Source organism: Myotis daubentonii, chromosome 6 (genome assembly GCF_963259705.1).
Source record: "Myotis daubentonii chromosome 6, mMyoDau2.1, whole genome shotgun sequence".
NCBI lineage: Eukaryota > Metazoa > Chordata > Mammalia > Chiroptera > Vespertilionidae > Myotis > Myotis daubentonii.
Window position 1 is genome coordinate 12,615,349 of NC_081845.1, and position 24,164 is coordinate 12,639,512.

The 24,164-nt window shown below is 35.3% G+C and overlaps 1 protein-coding gene across 6 annotated transcripts in view; it reads right to left on the reverse strand.

Moving 5' to 3' along the window:
* CEP85L (centrosomal protein 85 like) overlaps positions 1 to 24,164 on the reverse strand; it is an 86,355-nt gene that overhangs the window by 10,134 nt on the left and 52,057 nt on the right. For 3 of the 6 annotated variants that reach the window (XM_059700167.1, XM_059700162.1, XM_059700168.1), the window contains 8 exons: positions 18,047 to 18,168; positions 16,284 to 16,401; positions 11,399 to 11,578; positions 6,977 to 7,129; positions 4,865 to 5,019; positions 1,823 to 1,940; positions 1,269 to 1,319; positions 324 to 431 (listed from right to left, as the gene is read on the reverse strand). In XM_059700167.1, the coding sequence (XP_059556150.1) occupies positions 324 to 431; positions 1,269 to 1,319; positions 1,823 to 1,940; positions 4,865 to 5,019; positions 6,977 to 7,129; positions 11,399 to 11,578; positions 16,284 to 16,401; positions 18,047 to 18,168 (1,005 nt within the window). The remainder of the gene's footprint in view (positions 1 to 323; positions 432 to 1,268; positions 1,320 to 1,822; positions 1,941 to 4,864; positions 5,020 to 6,976; positions 7,130 to 11,398; positions 11,579 to 16,283; positions 16,402 to 18,046; positions 18,169 to 24,164) is intronic. The other 3 variants (XM_059700163.1, XM_059700166.1, XM_059700165.1) reach the window with 3 other exon arrangements.

Consider the following 24,164-nt stretch of genomic DNA (forward strand, 5'->3'; position numbering starts at 1 on the left):
AGTGTCAACACTGCATCTTCCTTAAAGATTCCCTAGGGTAATTGTGTGCATTCAATTTACGCCTTATTCGATGATTTTGGGCCTAATCTCTATCTAACATTTGACTTAGAGTAATGTCTGTGAAATTGTATTCTAAGACGAAAAAATAAGTCTGTCTTTTTATTATAATTTTAGTAAGAAACAATAGATTTACTTAAATGGCACATCAAAATCAAATCTTCAATTTAAAAATGTTTTTTGAATATGTACAAAATAAGCATCTGCTTTAACTTAAATGGATACTGAATCATCCTTTGAAAGTAATTTGAATTTCTTCTACGCACATCAAGCAATGTTTTTGTTAATCTCTGCAGGCTTCTTTCTTTCTTTTCCAGCTCTTCCATCATCTTGTGAGTGGTCAGCTTTTCTTCAGAAAGTTTCCCTTGCATAGACTAGAATAAAGAGAATTGTAAACAAAGCATGTTAAAATTGAAAGCAAAATGCAATCTGGTAAGTAACAAGGAATATTGATTCTGAATAGTTTAGATCTATCATCCCCCCCCCCCCCCCCAGTCCCTTGGAAGATGAAGTGCTCACGTTTAAGTCAAACCGTATTACCTCTAAAGCAGATGTCTACAACGGGAAAAAAACACCATCTTTTCCAAGAACGTTTTTAATCTGGGTAAAATATATTAAATCTACATAATACATAAACAAATAAACTTAAGTCTATGTTTTGATAATACAGGAAGAATACACATAGAATTATTATGAAGAAGGCTCCTGCACAGTGGACTAAAAATAGGCCACTGTCAGACCTGGCAGGTGAACAGACAGAAATGAGGACAACACCTCATAAACTAATTCAAGCAGATCATTTTGGAAAGAAAATGAAAAATCCTATGAGGTTTTTGAAATGTATCCTATCTAATAAATATTATTATAGTAATAAAAAATAATAAAGATACAAAGTCCATTGTCTTTAGTTAGATCATGATGACCTTAACTAAATGTGTGTTTAGTAATAGAGATAGATAGACTACACCCAATTAAAACAAGGACAAGTAAGGAATAGACAATCTTCACAATTTTTTGAAGAATTGATTCACTGAGCAGCATTTCTGTTCTAAAAAACTGGAAGATTAATATTAAAGAATTTGCAACTTCATCTCAAGTGCTATTAATCTTTTCACAAATATATACATATGCTTTAATATGTTTAGGTTGTGTAACCATTAAGAGTAAATTGGCAAGTAGCTAAATTAAAATGAGCACAAAACATTTCTTACCTGAATTTCTAAAATCATTCTATTAATCTCATCTTGTTGGCGGTCTATTATCTAAAACACAGAAAACATACCAGTCTGAATCAATTTTTTGCCATTGCTTTTTAAAAGTATTGGTATTTCAAGAAAACAAAGAAAATCACAGGAAATTATAAGTTTTAAAAAAAATTAGGGTGTAATTTTTTTATAAAAGTATTCATACCAAGTATCCTTTAAATAGCCACATACGTAAAATTGCAAAAGTCTTCCTACTTCTTAATAAAAATTTTCTCTAATGCAATTTACAAAAATAACTTTGAAACAGACTTTGAATAATGTAGGAAGGAAAAAGATATCCTTTTGTTTTTTCTAAGAATATAATTTCCCCAGTTTGGTTTTTATTTAAGTTTACTTAAATGGGTATTTTATTTCCAAATAAAAACATGCAAACTAAAAATTCCATCAGCTACTAAATATTATAAAAAATATAAATCAAATAACTCTAAGTTATATATCTACACATATGACCATGACCACATAGCATTGATTTCTTGTTATTATGAAAGATACGTACTGACCTTACTAGCATTCTCATTTTTTTCTCTCAGGGTATCATTTTCAGTCTGAAGCTGTTTTGCATCTAACATAGGAAGGCGAATTCCATCTTCAAGGCATCTTTCTACCTTTTGCTGCAAACTGTTTTAGAAAAACAATTATATAAAGAAAATGGGCTCTAGATGCTAACTTTGGTAGAAAATTTCAACATAAATACAGCCCCTTCTGAGGGTCTATAATATTTTTTAATCAAGACTTATGGACAGTATATAAATAAGTTTAGTACCTATAGTTCATGAAAGTAAGAAACATACTGAAGGCTGATCATCTCTTCAGGAATGAGACCAGAGTCAAGTTGCTTTGTATGTGGCATCCTCAGGCCCGCATTACCCTCACCCGAGCTCTGAGGTCTAAGCCCTCATCTCTTTCTCCCCCACCAAAGCAGTTACTGGGTTAAGATGACTGTGGTAGGGAGCCTAAGAATATGAATACACATCTTTTGCCTTCGTTCTGAGCTCAGGAAAAGTTTGTAAAGATAGCTGTTGCCTAAACCAGAAGAATTACATTTCTCCTTTATTAATAAGAGCAGCAATCTAATATATGTATTACTTCACCTAACAATTTCTCATGCTAGCCATGAAACAGAGTTGCATTTTAGAAGAACAAAAGACAAAAGACCCTCTGGCACTCTAAGAATAAAAGGGTAAATGGGAGGATGGTATTAGCCCTGAGAAAATTATAGCATTTACAATAATGACCAAAACCAAAATAAAACAGAAAGACACTTAGGAATAGCTCCACTTTAGCTTGTGGTCATACTCAAAGAGTTACAGAATAGTAAAAGAAATAGACTTCATCTTATTTGGGCTTTGCTATTTTCATTATTTTTCTCCTTTCAAGTATTATGGCTATCCTGTGTTTTCTGCCTTTCAAAAACACAAAGGAGCATTTGTGATCTTGCTTCCTGACAATGTCCTCAGTTTGGCTCAATACATGCTTATAGAATTTCAAAAGAGAAATGCCATATTCAGATTGTGGACAAAGAATTGACAGTCCTAATATACAATATGGGCTTCAGATGTGTTGGTAAATAATGGCACTAGAGAAGTTATATGTATTACAAATGTAGTGTACTGCTTTGTAATATATTACCTGCCATGAAAAAATTTGCTTTCTCAGTCTAAAAGTGAAAAACACATTATTTCAATTTCAGAATACATTTTCCCCCAATGCAGTCAAGACACAACTATGTATTTATAACATTCCAAAAGACGTAAAACTTTTGAAAAATGAGCCAACAAAGAGGAAGGGAAAATTATTGTCATGGAAAAATACCAAGTAAGTCTTCTTTCATATATCCATTCTCATTTTCTTTATGTTATAAAGCATGCTCACTTAGAAAAGTAATAAATCTCTTGATCAGCAAAGGTATCAACTATTGCATTATTAGGGATCACACCCACTTATTTACTTACTTTTCTAATATGAAAACTTTTCTCATTTCTTTTGAAATCTCAAAAGTTCTTATGTATTCATAAAACATTATACAAAACCGAAAACTGTAATGATATAAACAAAGTCACATATACATCTGCAGTTCTGGCACTTCAGGAATACTGTATCATTTAGCTGAGGAAACGGAAATAACACTCCTGCCCACAAAGTCAAGTGCCACCATAGCCATACAAGTACTGAAGAATATAGAAGACTTTTTCTGGTTCTTTGCACCCACTTGAAATTGAGCAAAATTTTCTGGGATAATATCATCTCAGAGAGTATCAAAATAAAATTAGGAAATGGAAAATGTATTCTGAAATGCACTGTACTTAGTCTTTCCAAATAAAAATACCAGTCTCAATGTCTCCAAAAACCTAATAAAAGCGAAAAATCTAAATAAAAGAGAAGGTATAAAACCATATTAAATATGTAAAAGCACACACTAGAACAAAACAAACATTCAAATTATTTTCAAGTGTTCTTAATTCTATATTCATAAAACAACACAGCTTGAGTTTACAATCATAATGCCCTATTAAAAGAGAACAGATACATTACCTCTTTTCATTTTATCAGTAAGATGACAGAAAAAGATATATGGTAGAATTAGTGGAAGTCATAAAGCTATTTTGAGACGAGAGATAGGATATAAGATGTGGAGTTATAAAAGAGCAAGAAAGCAGAAAATAGGAGAAAAGTAAAGGTAGAATCAAAGTGTATGAATTTTTCTGGAGCTTAGCTGAGGAACACTGAATTGTCCCAGAAATTGGAATTTTCTGCACTGAAATCCAAGGAAAAAAAGGAGACCAGACATACTTAAGACTCTGAAAGTAGTAAAGCAATATTAACATGGAATCATCAGATAGATTTTGATTAAATAGCTGAGAATACATTGAGTTATATATGATTGATATAAGCATGAAGAATATATTTCTTGAATTTAGTTTTTTGTTGCTTTTTTGTCTCATTCTTCAGGATATTTTACCTATTTATGATCAATAATCTAATAAATTTAAGTTTTACAAGACAGAAGAGTACGTGTACATGCATATTTAACACAATTATCCAGATTTTTCAGGAATCCAATATTAATTTCCCAGCTTGAATACAGTAGCTAAATATACTAACAAATAATATTCCCTATAATTCTAACTGCAGTGATTTAAAAGCAAGATCCCATGAGGCAAGATGTGTCAGTCAAACTGAACCGTACGTGGCAAACGGCCCTATCTGTCCCTCCACGGCAAGGTGCAGAGGAGCCAATCACGTCACCGGACACACCTCACTAAGGAGATCAGTCTGAGTACCTGGCTGCCCCTCTTCCTGATACTTTGCGTTTTCACTTATCTCCCTTTTGGCAAGATGTCAGTATGTTGCATTAAAATGTTAAACAACAACTGAGACAACCTGTTTTAAGGACACAATTACTTCTGGTTCTTAATAATACCTCTTTAAGATAAAAAGAATAAAGAGTAATAATTATAAGTTGATGTATTTTTAAGTGAAATGCTTTATGAAAAATATAAATAATTTTAAAATAACAAAAGAATTACTGAAGGTTTTCTTACTTCTGAACCGTAGTTACCAACTCCTTTTCTTTCTTTTTCTGGCATATTAACTGTGCCTCTTTGTCTTGACCCTGTTTTTTCATCTCTTCAAGCTTTTTTTCCATATCTATCAAAGTCTCTTGCAAATTCTTGTTTTTTTCTTCTAGAACCTGCAGCTAAGAAGAAATGTTTTAAATTTCATAAAACATGAAATATTAAATGGCTTTCTACTAGATATTGTTACTGTGTTCTCAAAGATTAATACACTGGTAAAAATCACACTGTATTTTCATTTCATCCCCTTACTAACACTTTATTTCCTCCTTTGTGTAAAGAGAGCTGGGAGAATGAAATTATGGAGAAGAGAATGGAATCAAAAAGTTCTAGAGGACAGCAAGAGAAGGTGAATGATCTCAATTTGAGGGATTTTTTTAAAATTATATTTTTAATTGTGGCAAAATATACATAACAAAAAAGTTACCATTTTAACCATCTTTAACTGTATATTTCAGTAGCGTTAAGTACATTCACATAATTGTACAACTAATAATCAGAACTCTTTTCATCTTTCAAAACAAACTTTATACCCATTAACAACTCCCTATCCACTTCTCCCCCCAGCCCCTGGCAACCACACTTTGACTTTCTGTCTCTATGAATCTGACTACTCCAGGGACCTCATACAATATTTATCTCCTGTGACTGGCTTATTTTACATAAGAAATTACCCTCAAGTTCATCCATCTAGTAGCATGTGTCAGAATTCCCTTCCTTGTTAAGGCTGAATGGTGTGCGTGTGCCACGTCTTGCTTATGCATTCATCCACTGGTGGGCACTAGCTGCCTCCACCTTTTGGCTATTGCAAATCATGTTGTGAACACACATCATGTACCAACATCTGTTTGAGGCCCTGCTTTCAATTCTTTTGGGTATATACACAGGAGTGGAATTGGTGGATTGGATGGTAATTATATTTTTAATTTTTTTATGACAAAATTATCATTTTCCATAGTGGCTACACCATTTTACATTCTGACCAATAGTGTATAAGGAATCTAATTCTCCGCATCATTGTTGCCAACACTTGCTGTCTTCTTTTTTATACATTAGCCATCTTAATGTGGTATAAACCAAGGTAGTATAAACCCATGTTTTAAAATCTATATTCCTTGCTGTTCCTGGTCATGCAAATTCCTGTCCTCCTCCTTCAGTCAACCTCTCTTAGTTATACAAATTATAAATTAACTTAAACAGAGAATGTGTTGTAGGTCTAGAGTCAGCAGAATAGTGGCACTCTGTGGATTAGACCAATGATTTCAAATGGAGCAAGTTTCCCTCCCAGGAGACATTTGAAAACATCTGGAAACAGTTTTGGTTTGGGGTGGGGGGAAGGACAAAGCAGTGCTATTGACATCTAGTAAGTAGAGGCTGGAAATACTGTCAAGCATCCTTGAACACACAGGACAAACCCTACAACAAAAAATTATCCGCCCCAAATGTCAATAGTGCTGAGGCTGAAAACTCCATGATTAGAAAGACTTTAAAAAAAGATTGAAAAATAGGTGGTTTATAAATAGGGTTTCAGGAGGACAGGCCCCAGAACTGGTCGAAAGACTAGGGAGGGGGTATCCTTAAGAAAGGAAAATGGTCAGAAAAGAAGGCGAAGGAGTAAATGGAGATCATAAAATATAAGAAAGAACTTGTGGAAAAATTAAGAAGGATGAGGAAAACAAATCAAATATCTGGAAAGATAGTAAAAAAAAAAAAGGTCTTGTTGAATCTTGTTGGAGAGATCTCACAGAATGATGGGAAAAGTCAGACTGTGTGAATGTGTGTATGGGGTAGGTATGTCAGACTGGTTTGGAAACTACCTTTGAGAGTAGAACATAAAGTGAGACAGTTAACATACAGGTTCATTGGGAAGGTAACATTAACAAGAAAGATCTACTTATGCTCAGATGAACAGTTTCTAATTAAAAGTTAATCCTAAAAACAGCAATTAAAGAGATTTAACTTATAATTAGACAATTATATAACTAAAATTTTATATTATAAAGTTATGAAATTTCTAAAGCATTAACTGAAAATATGTTCTTCATGCCATTTAAAGATGAGCACTGGATTTCCTGTTACCTGGAGACTCTGACTCTGGACATCATCTAGAGTTGGAAGATCAGCCAGATACTTCTCCAAGGTCTCAATTCTTCTCTGCTTTTCTTTGTTTTGTTCAGATTCCTTCTGGCATTTCTTTTTCAGGCTATTGATATATCTATCTCTAGTTTTAAGCTATAAAAAGATGATAAATCTTCAGTGGTTTTGTGCCATTAAAAAATAATAACAAAACAAACATTCTAATCTTAGGCATCACTGAATTCTCCAACAGTTCTAGGTTATAGTTGATACCACACCAACTCAAGTAAGATTTACTTTATTTCATCAATTCTAATATTCACATTTTTTCAAATTTCATAGCACTGAAATCAAGTTTTTGAAATTTTTTGTTTTCATTTACAGCTGATGGCATCTTTTAAACTGCAGTAAGCCAGATAGCAGTAATAAAGTTTTTATTGTATTATTTACTCTAGTTTTTAATGCCTGCATATGTGAAAATTTGGTCAAGGCTATTCTTATTTTTGGCATTTCAAGAGTGTTATGTACATGTTGAAACTATGTGTTGAAAATTTTACATTATACTTTGGCACTGACAAAAGTTATTGGGTATTCAGCATGACACAGAAACAGAGCCACGAGGTATAATTTCAAAATCAGTGAAGCAAGTCATTCTCTGGAGGAATGAGTCCAATTCTTATTTCTTGCAAAGTTATATCCAAATGTTTTGAATTAAGAAAGGAAGATAACTACAAATAAGTAAATCTGTTCTGTTACTAACAAACTTGCAAAGGAATTGCTTAGCATGGACTAAAGCAATACAATCAAAGCTAGAAGGACTTTCAACAATAAAGATTTTTTTTAAATTAACTAAGAAAAATCTAGGAGGACTTACTAAAATTATTAAATACTTGGGAACTGATAAGGGGACTAGCCATACCAATCCATACCTCAAGCAAGACCATTGTTAAGGCATTGTGGCATAATTAAGCTTACAGCCTGTGTACTAAAAATTACATAAAATAAAGCTGTGCCTTACTATTAATGTCATTTTAGGATTGATGAAATATGTTAGCTGAGCACCTACTATAGAACACATAGAGCACATGACACTAGAAAATCCCAATCTGTGTAGGCCAGACCTCAGATTTCTATGTAGTAATTTTTTTCACCTTTGCATGAAAATAAACTCTTTAAATTCCACCTTATATGCAAAGCTCTTTCATACTTAAGATCAATTAAAAACAATATGCACATATAAACAGTTACCTAAAAAGTGAACTCCAGACTCATATTTACCTTAAATCACCAGTCTTCCAAACATTTAACATTTTTTAGAAGTTTACAGGGTTTTAAAATATTTTTGCAGCCTTTTCCCATTTTCACCAGGGAAATAAATGCTAGTAATTAGTGGTATAATGGAGTAGTCCTTCATATTTTACTAAAGCTAACACTTGTCCAAAATTTAGTTTCTTCATGCCTTATCTAATTTCTTCAGGTCCAATGTATAAAAAATTTTATTAAAACAACTTCAATTGGAAAAATGAATCACATCTCATTCATTCTATCAGTAACATCAGAATCCATTTATTACCTTGGGTAAGAAGCAAAACTGGTAAAACAGACAAATCCCATTATTTAGTGGGGCTTTCTCAGGACTAAAGGCAAGTGTGCTGGTATGACAACTTAACTTGTGATCTATTACAACTCACAGACTGCTGGCACTGATGGTGACCTGCAAGACCACATCAACACTAATAAAAGAGAAAAATGGTAATTGGCGTACGAGCTACCCTTTTCATTGGCTAATCAGGGCTATATGCAAATTAACTGCCAACTAAGATTGGCAGTTAACTGCCAACTAAGATTGGCAGTTAACTGCCAACAAGATGGCGGTTAATTTGCATATGTAGGCACAATGCAGGGAGGCGAAAGGGAAAGCAGGAAGAAGCCCCCTGCCACTGACAGTGATCGGAAACCCAGGGGGGAGCTAAGAGCTGGGGGCTCCTCAGCCATGATCGGAGAATCAGGTGCCTTTTCCGCCCTGGCCAGTGATAGCAGGAAGTAGGGGTGGAGCCAGCAATGGGAGCTGGGCACGGTCGAAGCTGGCAGTCCCAGGAGCTAGGGGTCCCTTGCCTGGGCCTAAAGCGAAGCCCACGATTGCGGGGCCGCTGCAGCTGTGGGTCCCCGCTGCCCGGGCCGGACGCCTCAGCCAGAGGCTTCCTGCAGGGGCAGGGGCGGAGCCCGCGCGATCGCGGCACCCCCCCCTGCCACTGCAGGTCCCCGCTGCCCGGGCCGGACGCCTAGGCCAGAAGCGTCAGGCCTGGGCAAGGGGCCGATCCTGCGATTGGAGGGTGATGGGGGTCAACACCTGAGGGCTTCCCAGTATGTGAGAGGGGGCAGGCTAGGCTGAGGGACACCCCCCCACACACACCCAGTGCACGAATTTTGTGCACCGGGCCCCTAGTAGTATATAATTCGCTTTCAGAATATGAGGCCTAGAGATCTTTTGTGACTTAACCACAAATCTCAGAGACAGAGTTGGGATTTAAGCATAGATTGTCTGACTGAACACTAAAGCCGATGTCCTTTCAGTTCTATACCACGAACCAGATTCCCATAAATTCTCTTACAACCAGCTGTGCTGGATCGCACATCAACAAAGCCTGCTCTTTCTTAGCAAATAACTCTGTAAGTGATAGAAGTAAACACAACTACCAGTCTATTTTACTAAGTGTTCCAGAATTTACGCTTAGTTGTTTAAGTGTCTTAAACACGACACAGTGATGTCCTCAAAAAGCAGCCACTGGAATAGATCAGCCACGTGGTCTTCTATGCGTTTTGGTCGGTCAAGTGTCTTCTTTGCTATGATGCCAACCTTGCTGCCAACACTCTCCTACTGGATAACCTCCGTTATTTGTTGATCACAAGTTGATAACCCATAACCATTGGGTCTTGTTTTTTTCCAGCCTTGCTCACTAACGAGAAGCACTTTGTTTTTATTTTATTTTTTAACTTCAAAGTTTTGTGTTGTTTTAGATTCACAGAGGTCACTGAAATCTGAATTCCAGTAATTATCCCAGGTAAATGAGGCATCACTAATAAATCTTTCCTATCCTATTTATAAAAGTTAAATGTTTTTCCTTCCAGGAAGTATTATGCAACACTAAGATCATTCTTAGAAGGCAACAGGAGGGCCAGGCCTGTTTTAGAAGAGGTTAACAAACAAATTTATTTTTCTTTATTTTAAATACAATAATTAGAACAAAACAGGTTAGTGAGGAAGTGTTTTTCTGTAAATTTTTTGCAAATAATTGTTACAACCAAAGCATCAGCTGTGGAGTTCAACTGTCTTGAATTTTACTCCTAGCTTTTTGACAAATTCTATCTACATGCAACTAGACAAATTTCTCAAATTACTTTTCTCAAAGCTTGAGTTACCTCATTTTTAAAAATATGGGCATAGTATAAATCTCACAGGGTTTTCTGAAGGTTAGGATTAAATAAGAAAATGCCCTGAATGCACATTAACATGCTGTCCGGCACATACAAGAGAGAGCTCACTAAAAAGTAACTTCTTTTATTATTATTATGCTTATTATTAGCACATTAAATGTTTTTCTGTAAAAAAAAAATCAGTCTTGATTAGCATTAGAGAAAATACATGAGGAAGAAAACAATGCAACCCAATCTCATGTGGGCCCAAAGTGCTGTGTAGCTGATGCATTACCAATGAGTGTATTTTCCAGCTGCTCCACTCCCTTCGGGAGCTCAGCTCCATGCTGTCTGATACACACTTTACCAGGGGTGGGCAAACTTTTTGACTCGAGGGCCACAATGGGTTCTTAAACTGGACCGGAGGGCCGGAACAAAAGCATGGATGGAGTGTTTGTGTGAACTAATACATGTTAACACTGCTGCTGGTGAAGGAGCGGAGGGGAGAGCAAGAGAACCCTCCGCTCTTTCGGCTCCGCGGGCCGGATAGAACAGCTGAACGGGCCGAATCCGGCCAGCAGGCCATAGTTTGCCCATGGCTGCTTTAGCCTCTACATTCACCCCTTCCTCAAGTTTCCCTGGCACAGACATGTCCATTCTTACCTGCTTCACTCCACAGAAGGCAATTCCTCTTCCTCCTTTCCAAGAGTGCCTCTTCCACCTTGTTGTCTGTTACCAACCTTTCCCTACTTCTCTTAGGAACTCATTTCATCATGCACCCACTCTGACATCTTTGATATCCCTAATTATTCTTTCTTTAGTCCTTCGTTCTCCAGCCCAGACTGACAGGCAAGTACCCCCCACCCCATGTTACCCTGACTCATGCGCCTATCTCCCTCTTCTCCCAACAATAATGAACTTTTTTAAGATTTTTCTCACTTCTGATGGGGTCCGCTCATGCATGTTGAAGAAATGTTTTTGGCCTAATTTAACTTCATTAAAAATACTTACCTTTTCCTCTAATTTCTTCTTCTCTTCACTAAATTGGCTTATTCTTTGTTTGAGAAACTGATTTAGCTGTAAAACCTCTTTCTCAGTAGATGCAAGCTTTTGCTCAAGTTCCTCTTGCTGGGAACTGGACACTGACGGATCTGAAAATGGAGTCTGGAGTGCAGTGCTCTCATATTGTGGCTATTAGGAAAGAAAAACACAGGTAAGACTTTAAAAGCTTACTTGTCTCGAATAAATGAAAAGAAATTGGAAATGAGGTAGAGCACATATAAGCTCTAGCAATAAACAGATCTTGGCATAAATTCCAGTTTGCCCCTCTTTAATAAAGTGTCACACACAAAAATATAACAAAACTGTCAAAGTGCTAAGATAACTGTACATGTAGTAGCTACGGAAAGGCTTTATAGATAGGCATACATATAAAAACTCAAATGAGGTGTTGAAGAACTCAAAATGTCCCAAAGGTTTTAACACTGTCCTGCACTAGAGATTGAGAGGTATAGAGGATCTACCTAAAACATAGTCACAAACCCAGACAGACAACCAAAATGAGGAAACAAAGAAACAACCCTCAAATGAAAGAACTAGCAAATTCTCCAGCAGAAGAGATAAATGAAGCAGAGATAAGAAATTTATCTGAAATAGAGCTCAGAGTAATGATGTTAAAAATGCTCAACAGTATGAAAAAATATAAAGCAACTATGAAAACGAATAGTCTGAAATAAAGATGACATAACACAAATAAAGAAAACATTGGAAGCAATATACAGCAAATTAGGGGAAGCTGAGGCTGGAATCAGAGAATTAGAAGACAGAGTTGAAAATATCACTCAATTAGAGAACCAAAAAGAAAAAAAAAACAATTAAAAAAACAGGAGGACAGCTTAAGGGAGCTGTGGGACAATGTGAAATGTAACAATATTAAAATAGTAGGTGTGCCAGAAGAGGCAGAAAGAAAGTAATAGAGAAGGTGTTTGAAGAAACAATGGTAGAAAACTTTCCTAACCTGGTAAAGGAAAAAGTCACATAAGTTCAGGAGGCACAGAGAAACCCAAACAAGAAGAACCCAAACACATCATAATTAAAATGCCAAAAATTAAAGACAAAGAGAGAATAATCTTAAAGGCAGCAAGAGAAAAGAAAACTGTTACCTACAAAGAAGTTCCCATAAGGCTGACACATGATTTCTCATCAGAAACTCTACAGGCCAGAAGGGAATGGCATGAAGTACTCAAGGTAATGGAAAGCAAGGATCTGGGACCAAGATTACTATGTCCAGCAAGGCTATCATTCAAAATAGACAGTCAAATAAAAAGCTTCCCAGACAAAAAAAAAGGCTAAAGGAGTTCATCATCACCAAGCCAACAATACAAGAAATGCTAAAGGGATTGCTGAGAAGAAGAAACAGAAAGAGAAACCTGGCCATACAGAATTAAAATGGCTATAAATAAGTACCTCTAATAATAACCCTAAATGTAAGTGGATTAAATGCTCCATTCAAAAGGTGTAGCATAGTGAATGGATACAAAAACACGACCTAACTATATGTTGTCTACAAGAGACCCACCTCAAAACAGACACATGCAAGATGAAAATGAAGGGATGGAAAAAATTTTTCCATGCAAATAGAAAAGAAAAAAAAAAGCTGAAGTAGCAATACTCATATCCGACAAAATAGACTTTAAAAGCATCATGCTAAGCGAAATAAGCAAGTCAGAGGAAGATAAACATCATACAATCTCACTCATTTGTGGAATATAATGAACAACATAAACTGATGAATAAAAATAGAGCCAGAGGGAAAAAATATTCTAGAATATAATAGAAGTAATCCTGTTATTTGTAGATTTTTAATATTTCCTATAACTTTTGTGATATCATACTATGTTAGTACAATTTTGGTAATATTACTATACTTAAAATCCTTTTATTCTTGAAATATTTATGTTTATTACATGTATTATATGTAAGATCATTTTTCTTGAATAATTTGTATTTATTGCATGTAACATCACATTTAAAATCATTTTTCTTGATATTGTTATTGCATATAACATTATATTTAGGATCGTTTTTCTTGAAATAGTAAGGTTTATTGCATACAACATTATTACATTTAAAATAGTTTTTCTTTAAATGAAAAAAACTAATGGTAGCTACATAAAAATCATATTTTATATCTGAAAATAAATTATGACATCTCTTCAAAAAAAAGCAAGCTAGCTGTGTGAGACCCTGAGTAAGATCCTGGAACTGAAATCAGACACACACACACACACAAAGTCTATAAAGTCTATAGTTGAACTAATAAAAGTCTATAGATAGTTGAATTAATAAAAAACAACAACAAAAACCTGACCCAAAGGTGAAGATGCAATAAAAAAGCATATAAATAGATTTATCATGTTCAGGGTATGTCAAAAATGACAGTTGGGCACTGCCTTTTATAAACTGAAACTAGAGGCCCAGTGCACTGCAGGGGGCGGGGAATCCCTCAGCCACGCCTGCACCCTCTTGCAATCCTGGACCATTGGCTCCTAACTGCTTGCCTGACTGCCTGCCTGCTAGCCCCTAATCACTCTGCCTGCCTGCCTGATCACCCCTAACTGCTCGCCTGCCTGCCTGATCACCCCTAACTGCTCGCCTGCCTGCCTGATCACCCCTAACAGCCTCTGCCTCGGCCCCTGCCACCACAGCTTCATCAGGAAGGATGTCTGGAATGACGTCTGGAAGGTCATTTGGCTGTCCAGTCTAGTTAGCATATTATGCCTTTATTATTATAGATTATGAGAGACATAAAAGAAACCTTATATAATTATATATTGGACACAATATCATATGGCAGACAAAGAAAAGTCATATTAAGTGCAAAGTCTCAGGAAGTGTGAGGATAAATGATGACAGCACTGGGAGAATGAGAAAAAAGGGTTTACTGGGAAAGTGGCTTTTGAGATAGATTTTAAAAATAGGAAAGATTCTAGCGGTAATAGAAAAAAGAAAAAAAGACATTTCAAAAAGGCAAAGGATGGAATATATGCAGAGAATATTCATGTCTATTTAAGGTATGGGTTATAAGAACGGGGAGTGTAAAGAAACATTTAAAAATCTAAGTGGATCATATTATAGAACAGCACGGTTCAGAGTTTAACCTTAATTCATAGAAAATGAAAAGCCAGTGATGCTTTTAGAACAAGAAAGTAACATGATTTCAGAAGACTGTGAACTATGTTTTGTAAATTCCCTGGCTTTTTTGGTAACTTCCTGGCATTTTATGAATTCCCTGGTATTTGGCCCGGTCTTTCTTCTTTAGTCTTTAACAAAAGAGTCCACATTTTGTTTTGTTTTTCCATGAAGTCCTCTTAACCACAGGCTGACATTTTAGTATAAGGCATTATAGTACAAATCACTTTGGTTATACCAATTCTGCCATTTAAACAATCTAGGAAGTTTGAAGTTCAGGATAAAGACCTAGTTCCCATTTCCTGCCTCTAAGACTTGGTGATGCCTATGTCTCAGGTCATCAGGACTGTAAGGTTATTAAAAGTTTTTAATGGGCAAATAAAAATCACTTCTCAAGAACATGTTTTTCACCTATAAATCCATAAATGAATGTTATTTTATTTCAAAAACTTGTTTTATTTAACCTAGAATATACAGAATATTAAAGGTATTATTTTCTTTGTTTAATGTGTTATGGAATTAGGATGAACAAACTATGAGCCCCAAAATGTACATATGCAAAATTCTGTGCATTAAAATTAATGTTGTTCATAGATTCAAGGTAAAAATCCCTTTGCTAAAGAAATGCTTTATCATCATATTTGTTGTTTCTTCTAACCCCTTCCATTTAATTAGCTCTCTAGATCTATCTAGTTAATACTTCAGGTATCTCCCTTTTATTAACTATCCTAATCATTTAAAATCAAATTTCTTAACAATATTTTAATTATCCACATAATTTAAAATCCTTGTAATAGTTTTAGTAATCTAGCCTCTTTTCCATATCCTTGCTATTTCTATCTGTCCTGGCTGACTGGCTTTGAGAGCCCTCTACTGGCCTGATGCTATGTCAGAAAGGATTTTATTCAGCTTTCGGATACACATTATATTTTACATACCATTGGTAATATAATAATTGTATCATTCAAGTAAAGCCTTTATTCAAAATAATAAAATTACAAGGACAAACTGCACAGTTCTATTAAAATACTGTTATCAGAAATAAACCGTCACATATACGGTGAAATGATATTTGACAAGATGCCAAGACCAGTCAATGGGGAAGAGACAGTCTTTTCAACAAATGGTTTTTGGAAAACTGGATTGTCCACATGCAAAAAATGAAATTGGATCCTTATCTAACAAAATATATAAAAAATAACTCAAAATATATCAAAGATCTAAATGTGAGACCTAAAATTGCAGAAAAGCTTAATGTCATTGGATTTGGCAATGATTTATTGAATATGACACCAAAGACAGGGGCAAAAAAAAAAAAAAAGTAGGTAAAGTGAACTTCATAAAAATTAAAATATTTTGTACATGAAAAGACACTATCAACAGAATAAAAAGGCGACTCAGAATGAAAAAATGTTTGCAAATTGCATATTTGATAAAGGATTAATGTCCAGAGTACATAGAGAACGTCAAAACTGAACATCAAAAAAACAAACAACTAAAATAAAAAATGGACAGAGGTCTTGAACAGACATTTCTCCAAAGAAAATACAGGCATACCTCATTTTATCGTGCTTGTCATTATTACTTGGCAGTTACTGCATTTTTTACAAATGAAAGTTTGTGGCAACCCTGCATCGAACAAGTCTAAGTATAAAATTAATATGCCTTATTAATAAAACAACTATAAAATCCTTTGTAATCTTACCTGCAAACTAGACAAATAAGAATCCCCACAATTTACATAGTGTCCTAACATGGCATGTTGTGCCCGTAATTCATTATCCCTTATCCGCTCGTGTAGGTGGGTAATTTGTTGCTTCTGCCTGCAAAACATAAATTGAAGTCAGAGTATAAAAAATGTTTTTAAAAAGTACAGCATAGGAAATACAGTCAATTATATTGCAGTATGTATGATGCCAGATGGGTACTAGACTTACCGGGGTGATCATTTTATAAAGTATATAAATGTCTAATCACTATGTTATACACCTCAAACTAATACGATACTGTCAACTGTAATCCTATATAATAAAAGGCTAATGTGCAAATCAACTGAACAGCGAATGACTGGTTACTATGATGCACACTGGCCACCAGGGGGCAGACACTCACAAAGGAGCTGCCCCCTGGTGGTCAGTGCGCTCCCACAGGGGGAGCACTGTTCATCCAGAAGCCCCACCATACCCAGTGGTGGTGGCAGGAGCCTCTTCCGCCTCCGTAGCAGTGCTAAGGATGTCCGACTGCTGGCTTAGGCCCACTCTCCATCAGTTGGACATCCCCCAAAGGCTCCTGGACTGTGAGAGGGTGCAGGCAGGGCTCAAGGACCCTCCTCCCCCCGAGTGCATGAATTTCGTGCACCGGGCCTCTAGTTGTAAAATAAATTTTTTAAAAAATTAAAGTATTAATTTCAGGATTGTACAATGCACTAAATTGTAAGTGTTCAAAATATATACAAGCTGTGACTACTCATATACAAAATTCACTTGTATTAGAAATATCAAATATTTTTAAAGCTTTTCATAAAATCAATTAAAACTATCTTCTAGAATCTTCATTATCAAGCATTAAGCATATACTATATGTCAGGCTCTGTTCAAGAGAAAATAGTAGAAAATAAGAAAGTCCAGATGTCTATGCTCTGGTTCATACTCCAGTAGGTCTTTAATTCCTAAGTAAAATCTTTTGAAATTTCAACTCTTAAATATATTTAAAAGTTTGAATTAGTGTTTAATTTTAAAGCTAAAATGTTTACTTTATCCCATATAATCACATGAAAATAAGTGTAACTAGCATTGATTAAATGCCTCCTCAAACTATTTCCCAACCACCACGATACTGAGCATGTTTAATTATCTCAAAAGTATGCATAAATGACAAAGAACCAATACATATCGCAGATAATTAAATAATATTAGGTTTATTGCTCAAAATAATCAGAAAACTATTAAATATATCAGAAATTTTTTTCACAGCTTTGGTACTCAAACATACAAAATTTTTGGAATATACCCCCATATCCAAAATTCTTATCTGTAAGTCATCTAACTTTAAATATTCATGATTTTCATAGTTTCTGTGCCTTCATATCTAACATACATTAAAGGAAATGATATTAAAGTAGCTTTCCAATTTGATATTTCCTAAGTCTGAAATACAAACATTTACTTGCATCTTTGATAGCTCATTAACATTGCAGCTAACTTGCAACATGTACAAAGAAGATGAGTTTCCAAAGAATGCATTACTCTAATGTAACTAGGAGTATGGTAGAAGACAGACAGACAGACAGACTGACCCACCAACAAACCCTTAGTTCTGCGTGTGGTTCTTAAAAGGACTGAGATTGGGGAAAGACAGACAATGTATTAGGTAAAGTTCTATTTTTTTAAAGTGAATACAAAGGTATTTTTTTAAATCTACATTTCTGTATGCTTGAAATATTTAGTAATTAAAATAAAATAGACTCACCGATCAATTACAATTTCTTTCTGCCTTAGCAATCCTTCCTTTATTTTCAACACTGATTCCCACTTTGTGAAATCCTGATAGCCTGAAGGTGAATAACTTTGACGAGATGATCCAGCCAAAACCTGCACAAACATGTTTATACTGTTAGTATTCTAAACGTGTCTAAAGGAAATATTTATATAGCATCTAGTATTTTCCCAATGATTTTCATTAAAAAAGGGAGAACTCCACCTTTGAAAAAATTTCAAAGACTATCTGAAATCATACTTGTGAACACAACATAAGTTGAAAACCATCAAGGAAGTTCCAAAGTAAATGTACAAGTCTAAGAAAGAACTAGTGACAATGGAACAATTAATCTGGCTTATTGTATTACTATATATAAAATCTTGTTCTCATTATCTTGTGGAAGCTTTCTGGAAAAGAGATCCATCATTTCCTAAAAAAGGAGTGCAGTAAAAGAATATACAAGGGCTAGACTAGACAAACATTACCAGAAGGGTTTCCAAAAGGAAGTAAAAACAGTGTCTGTAGCATTCAGATTTCAAATTGTCATTCATCACATCATCACTTAATTACATTAAAATTTCAAAAGCTAAAATGTTTGCACAAAGTAGTAAATATATCCATAGAAAATATATCCATAGACAATATAACTATTAGGCAGATAATCTAGGTGTCTACTGGCCGCTAGTATAAATATCATTTAGAAAAAAAATATTCTTAGAATTTAAGAAAAACTTGAGATATTTAAAACATATCAACGACAATAAAAACCAGTAAGACAGATATCCTCAAACTTCTACTGCTGAAACAAAAATTTAATACTGGTGTATTGGGTTGAACTGTGTTCCGTCAAAAGGATATGTTGAAGTGCTAACCCCCAAACATCTCAGAAAGAGGGTTTTTGCAGATATGGTCAAGTTAGCATGCAGTCATCAGGGTGGGCCCTAACCAAGCATAACGAATGTCCCATGAGAAAGGGAGAGCTGAACACAGACATGCACATGCAGAGGGGAGACATTTTCACCATGCGAAGATGAAAGCAGAGATTGAAGTGATATGAGCCAAGGAAAACAAAAGACTGCCAGGAAAGTACTAGAAACATGGCCTGGAACGGATTCTTCCTTCACAGCCCGCAGAAGGAACCAACCCTGCTGACACCATAATGTGAGACTTCAAACCTCTAGAACTGTGAGAAGGTCAATTTCTGTTGTTTAAGTTACCTGGTTTGTGTTCTTTGTTATGGCAACACCAGGAAACTAATACATTGGTAAATCAAATAGGAACATAAATTCCTTGTCAAGCTAAATGATGCTATATAAACATCACAAAGCAACTTTAAAAGAGTTCAAATGTGCAACGATATTTTTATCCTTTGTTTTTCCAAAGATGATACTGACAAGATCTAGTTCTGAATAAACCACTAATTTTGTGACATCAACTAGTCATAGGTTAACCCTTCAAGTTAAGATGATTGCCAAGTATATCGGATGGGATGTTTCGGGCAGAAAGACAGGGCAAGGTGAACAGACTAAGAGAAGAAACTAGGTTATAGCAGAGTACCTGACTGTCAGGTGGGCAGATATTTGGAGTGTGACACGAAGTGCTACAGGGGCAGGTTAATCAGATACCCTATCTCTGCATTTCATTCTTTCCCTTGCCTAACATACAACTCAGGCTTATATTCAACTAGTATACACCAATACAGACATGTTAGTTGTTACAATACTAAGTTACTTTCACTGTGATTGGTAACTAGCTACTGCCCAAACCCCCTGAATGTCCTCTCCACTCCCCAGGCCACTGCCCAGGACCTTCCATCATAAAAAAATAGTTACCTCTTGGCACATAAAAAAGGGCCTCTCAAGATCCTGTTCATTCATAAATGGCATCCTTTCTGTTTGATTGATTCCTGCACTAGTCAGTCCCCCAAATCTGCCAGCTCAACACTACTACCAACATATATCTAGTTGGAAGAGCTAGTATTCATACCCAGGCAGCCCAACAAAAGAGCACCAAATTGCTTCTACTATGGTCTAATTAACTAAGAAGGTCTTGCAAATTTTATCACAAGGGCTAGAAAAAACAACAACCTGAAACTAAGAGAAGATTCGGCACCATAAACAAATATTGTTGACATTAAGAGAAAGTCTCTACTAATTTCAACTCCATGTTACTTAATGACTATCAATTTATTAGGCAAATCATTTTATAAAGTTTACTTTGTCAAATGTAGCTCAAACAGAAATTAAAACAATAAAAGCTAAGCAAAACAAAAGACCATATCAATAATTCCAAAACTCAACATAAAATCTGGAAATTACCAGAATGATTTGGTGAAATATCTGTGCTATAGCTTATCATACTAAATATATAATTTATTTGGTGACTAAAAATAACTATATTTTATTTATATACTGAGTTAGATATTAATATACTTTTACCAGTTGACAAATATATTAAATATTGGTTTTATACATTGTTATCACACCTAACAAAAAACATATAAGGTAGCTTAAAGATCTATGGTCTCTTCTTCCAAAGATCTAAAAATGGCTCCTCCATTTCTCATCATCACACGTCAGGAAAGACCTATACCATAATATTTGAAGCTATGTTGCCTTATAATCTTGTGCCGATTTGAGTAAGACAAGTGCCTAGGCAATAGACGATGAACATCTCAAGAAGACATTATTCTATTCTTTATAAGTAATCTCAAAAAATTTCCCATGCTAACAACTTCCTAAGGAGAAGCCTTTTCTTGATTTGGCATCAAGAAAGAGAGGGAGTAAACAGAAGGAAAAAATAGGTCTGCAAGAGAAAAGCAAATGACAATACTACTTGGTTTAATACTACTTGGTTTGAACCACTGGCAGAATGGACCACTACATAAAGGACTTGCCAAATACAATACTAAATAGAATGGAGCTCTTATTACACTTAAGGCTAATACAGTTAGGCATTTCACGTGTAGACATTAGATCTCAACAAGAACAAAATATATAATTACCACATAGAATACCTATACTTTATTTTTCTTTACACTCTATTTTTCTCTCTAAAGTAGAACTGAGGGGAAATGAAGACCCTGTCTGCTAGGGGAGAATATTTAAGTACTCAAAGGTACACTACTTATGACACAATGTTAGTTTCATCTTTTCATCACTTTAGTGCTATTCTACACATGCCAATAACTGAGATCAACGACCAGATGAAGTAAATACTGTATGTGCCATATTTTGGTATGTCGAAATATGACTGTGGGATTTCAGGGCATGCCGCTCCAAAATGTGCTGTTTTGACATTATTCTGAGCTGCAAGCACTGAAAAAAAACATTCAGGGAGAGGCTTTTCTGAACTCCATTCATCTGCCTGAAGATCCTCCAAAAGGAACCCAATTGTCTTTTTGAGTCCCTCCTTTTCCCTGGGTATCTTCCATGTGTACCTGAGAGATATATACATATTAACAAATTGATTTTTCTCTTCTTGTTAACCATCTTTTATTACAGGGGTCTCAGCTAAGAACTAACTCAGAAGGGTAGAAATAAAATTATTTTTTTTCCCTTATAACAACCTACAATTGGTTTTAAAGATTGTCGATACTCTAGGACAGGGGTGGGGAATGTCCGGCCCACAGGCCATATATAAGGCCCACAAAATCATTTGGTCTGGTTCTGACGAGGCATTTGGTCTGGCTCTGGTCAAATTAAATGACCAAATATAGCAGGCTAATTTTTAAGTTTATAATTTTGTATGGCCCACCAATGACGTTATAAATATTCAAATGGCCCTTGGCAGAAAGAAGGTTCCCCACCCCTGCTCTAGGAAAACAAAGAGGCTTTCTGTTAGAGGACAGCCTTGCCAGTGTGGCTCAGTGTCTGAGCGTGACCTATGAACCAGGAGTCAAGGTGCAATTCCCAGTCAGGCACATGCCCGAGTTATGGGCTCTATACCCAGTAGGGAGGCTCCCTCTCATCATTGATATTCCTATGTCTCTCTTCCTCTCTAAAATCAATAAAATATACATATCTTTTAAAAGATAGGGACAGCCCTGGTCGGTTTGGCTCAGTGGATAGAGCGTCAGCCTGAGGACTCAAGGGTCCCAGGTTTGATTCCGGTCAAGGGCATGTACCTTGGTTGCGGGCACATCCCCAGTGGGGAGGGTGCAGGAGGCGGCTGGTGGATGTTTCTCTCTCATCAATGTTTCTAACTCTCTATCCCTCTCCCTTCCTCTCTGTAAAAAATAAATAAAATATATTTTTTTAAAAAAAGATAGGAACAATCCTGCTTCAAAATATGAAAAAATAGAAAAGTAGTTTATATTTAAATACCCTTTCCTCCTGTGACCCGTTAGTAACACATTTTTATCCTGAGTAGTAAGAAAACAAATAAGAATTTCTATTCAATAAAATTATAACTTTTAGGAGAGGCATACCATTTTGTGGCAGTTATATATTGGTAGTAAAATATTCCAGAAAGCATAGGTATTGCTTTGATAGAAGCCGAATAAGACACTGAAGAGATATTTGAATATTTCTAGAAAAAACGCTTTAAAATTCACATATCAATAAAGTAGAAAATTACTATTATGCTGCTGTTCTTAGAATTTCAAGCAGTCAGTCATATTTCTACTTGACTGTTGCCAATATGAGTAATCAAGAAGAACATAATAGTTTAAACTGATGAATACCCAATTCATATTTATAGCTTTTAAATAACATAATTTCAACTGACATGAACATGAGATCTAAAAGATAATTACAAAGGAATGTAACTCTCATCATTGATATTTCTATCTCTGAAATAAAAAAATATATACATTTTTTAAAAAGATAGAGGACAATCCTTCATAATATGAAAACTGTCTGAGCTAATTTAAAGTATGGAATAAAAAGGATGTCATCAAAGTAACAAACATCAAAATCTGTACAGGTGGAACTAGGGCACTTTTTACAAGTAAACATTTTTTTAAATATATTTTATTGATTTTTTAAAGAGAGAGAGAGGGAGAGGGATAAAGAGTTAGAAAAATCAATGAGAGAGAATCATTGATCAGCTGCCTCCTGCACACCTCCTACTGGGGATGTGCCCGCAACCCAGGTACATGCCCTTGACCGGAATCGAACCCAGGACCCCTCAGTCCGCAGGTTGACGCTCTATCCACTGAGCAAAACCGGTCAGGGCACAAGTAAACATTTTTCATATATATTTGGTAGTTACCAAACTCGGACAGAAGAGAAGTCCTCATTTAGATGTTCTACCTAAAAATGCCTAAGATACAGTGTTCCAATGATAGTTTAGAGAATAGTAGTTTATCATCCAAGGAGGAATCATAACTCTCTGCATCTAGACGCAATCATCCAGATTCATAGGCCTATAATACACATACAATCTACCTGTTATTGTAAATAGCAATTTCCACGCTCATAACTGAATAGGGATAGTGGGCATCTACAACAACCCATATACGTGCTACTTAGATGAGACCCAGTGATATGAAAAGTTGCCAAAATGTCACTTAATGGTCAAACATGCTTCTAAAATAAGCTGGCTTTTTGCAGCTGAAAATAGCTCCAAATTCCTTGGTCTCGTCCTGGACATACTGTTAAATTTAGATAATCTAGCGCTACCACACTTAGCTGGAATACAACCTCTGCGATTCTTCAAGTTTGTTATCTCGCCTTCATTTGCTTTTGTTCCTTAGCTCATTCACCACTCACAACATGTCAAATAGCACAGCAAATCTTCCTCTGTTTCCTGGAATAGTCTATCTGAAGAGATACCCTATAAGAGCTTTTTGGTAAAATAATCATAATGCTTCACCCCAAAATAAAGTCATAAAGCTCAAAAATAAAAATGAACTATAAATTACATAGAATTTAAAGAGCTTTTATTCAGCAAGAAAAGGAAAAACATGGGTTATATGATTACTAAAAGAACTGTGCATTAAAATAAAATCTGTATCTTACTATATTACTAAGAGAGCGGTACAATAAAAATCTCTATATTAACTAAGTCCATGTAATTATTTATGAAGTATATTACTACACATTTTCTCTCTAACAAAATAAAAAAAAAAACATATAAAAAATATTCAATCTGTAACTTCTTCCTT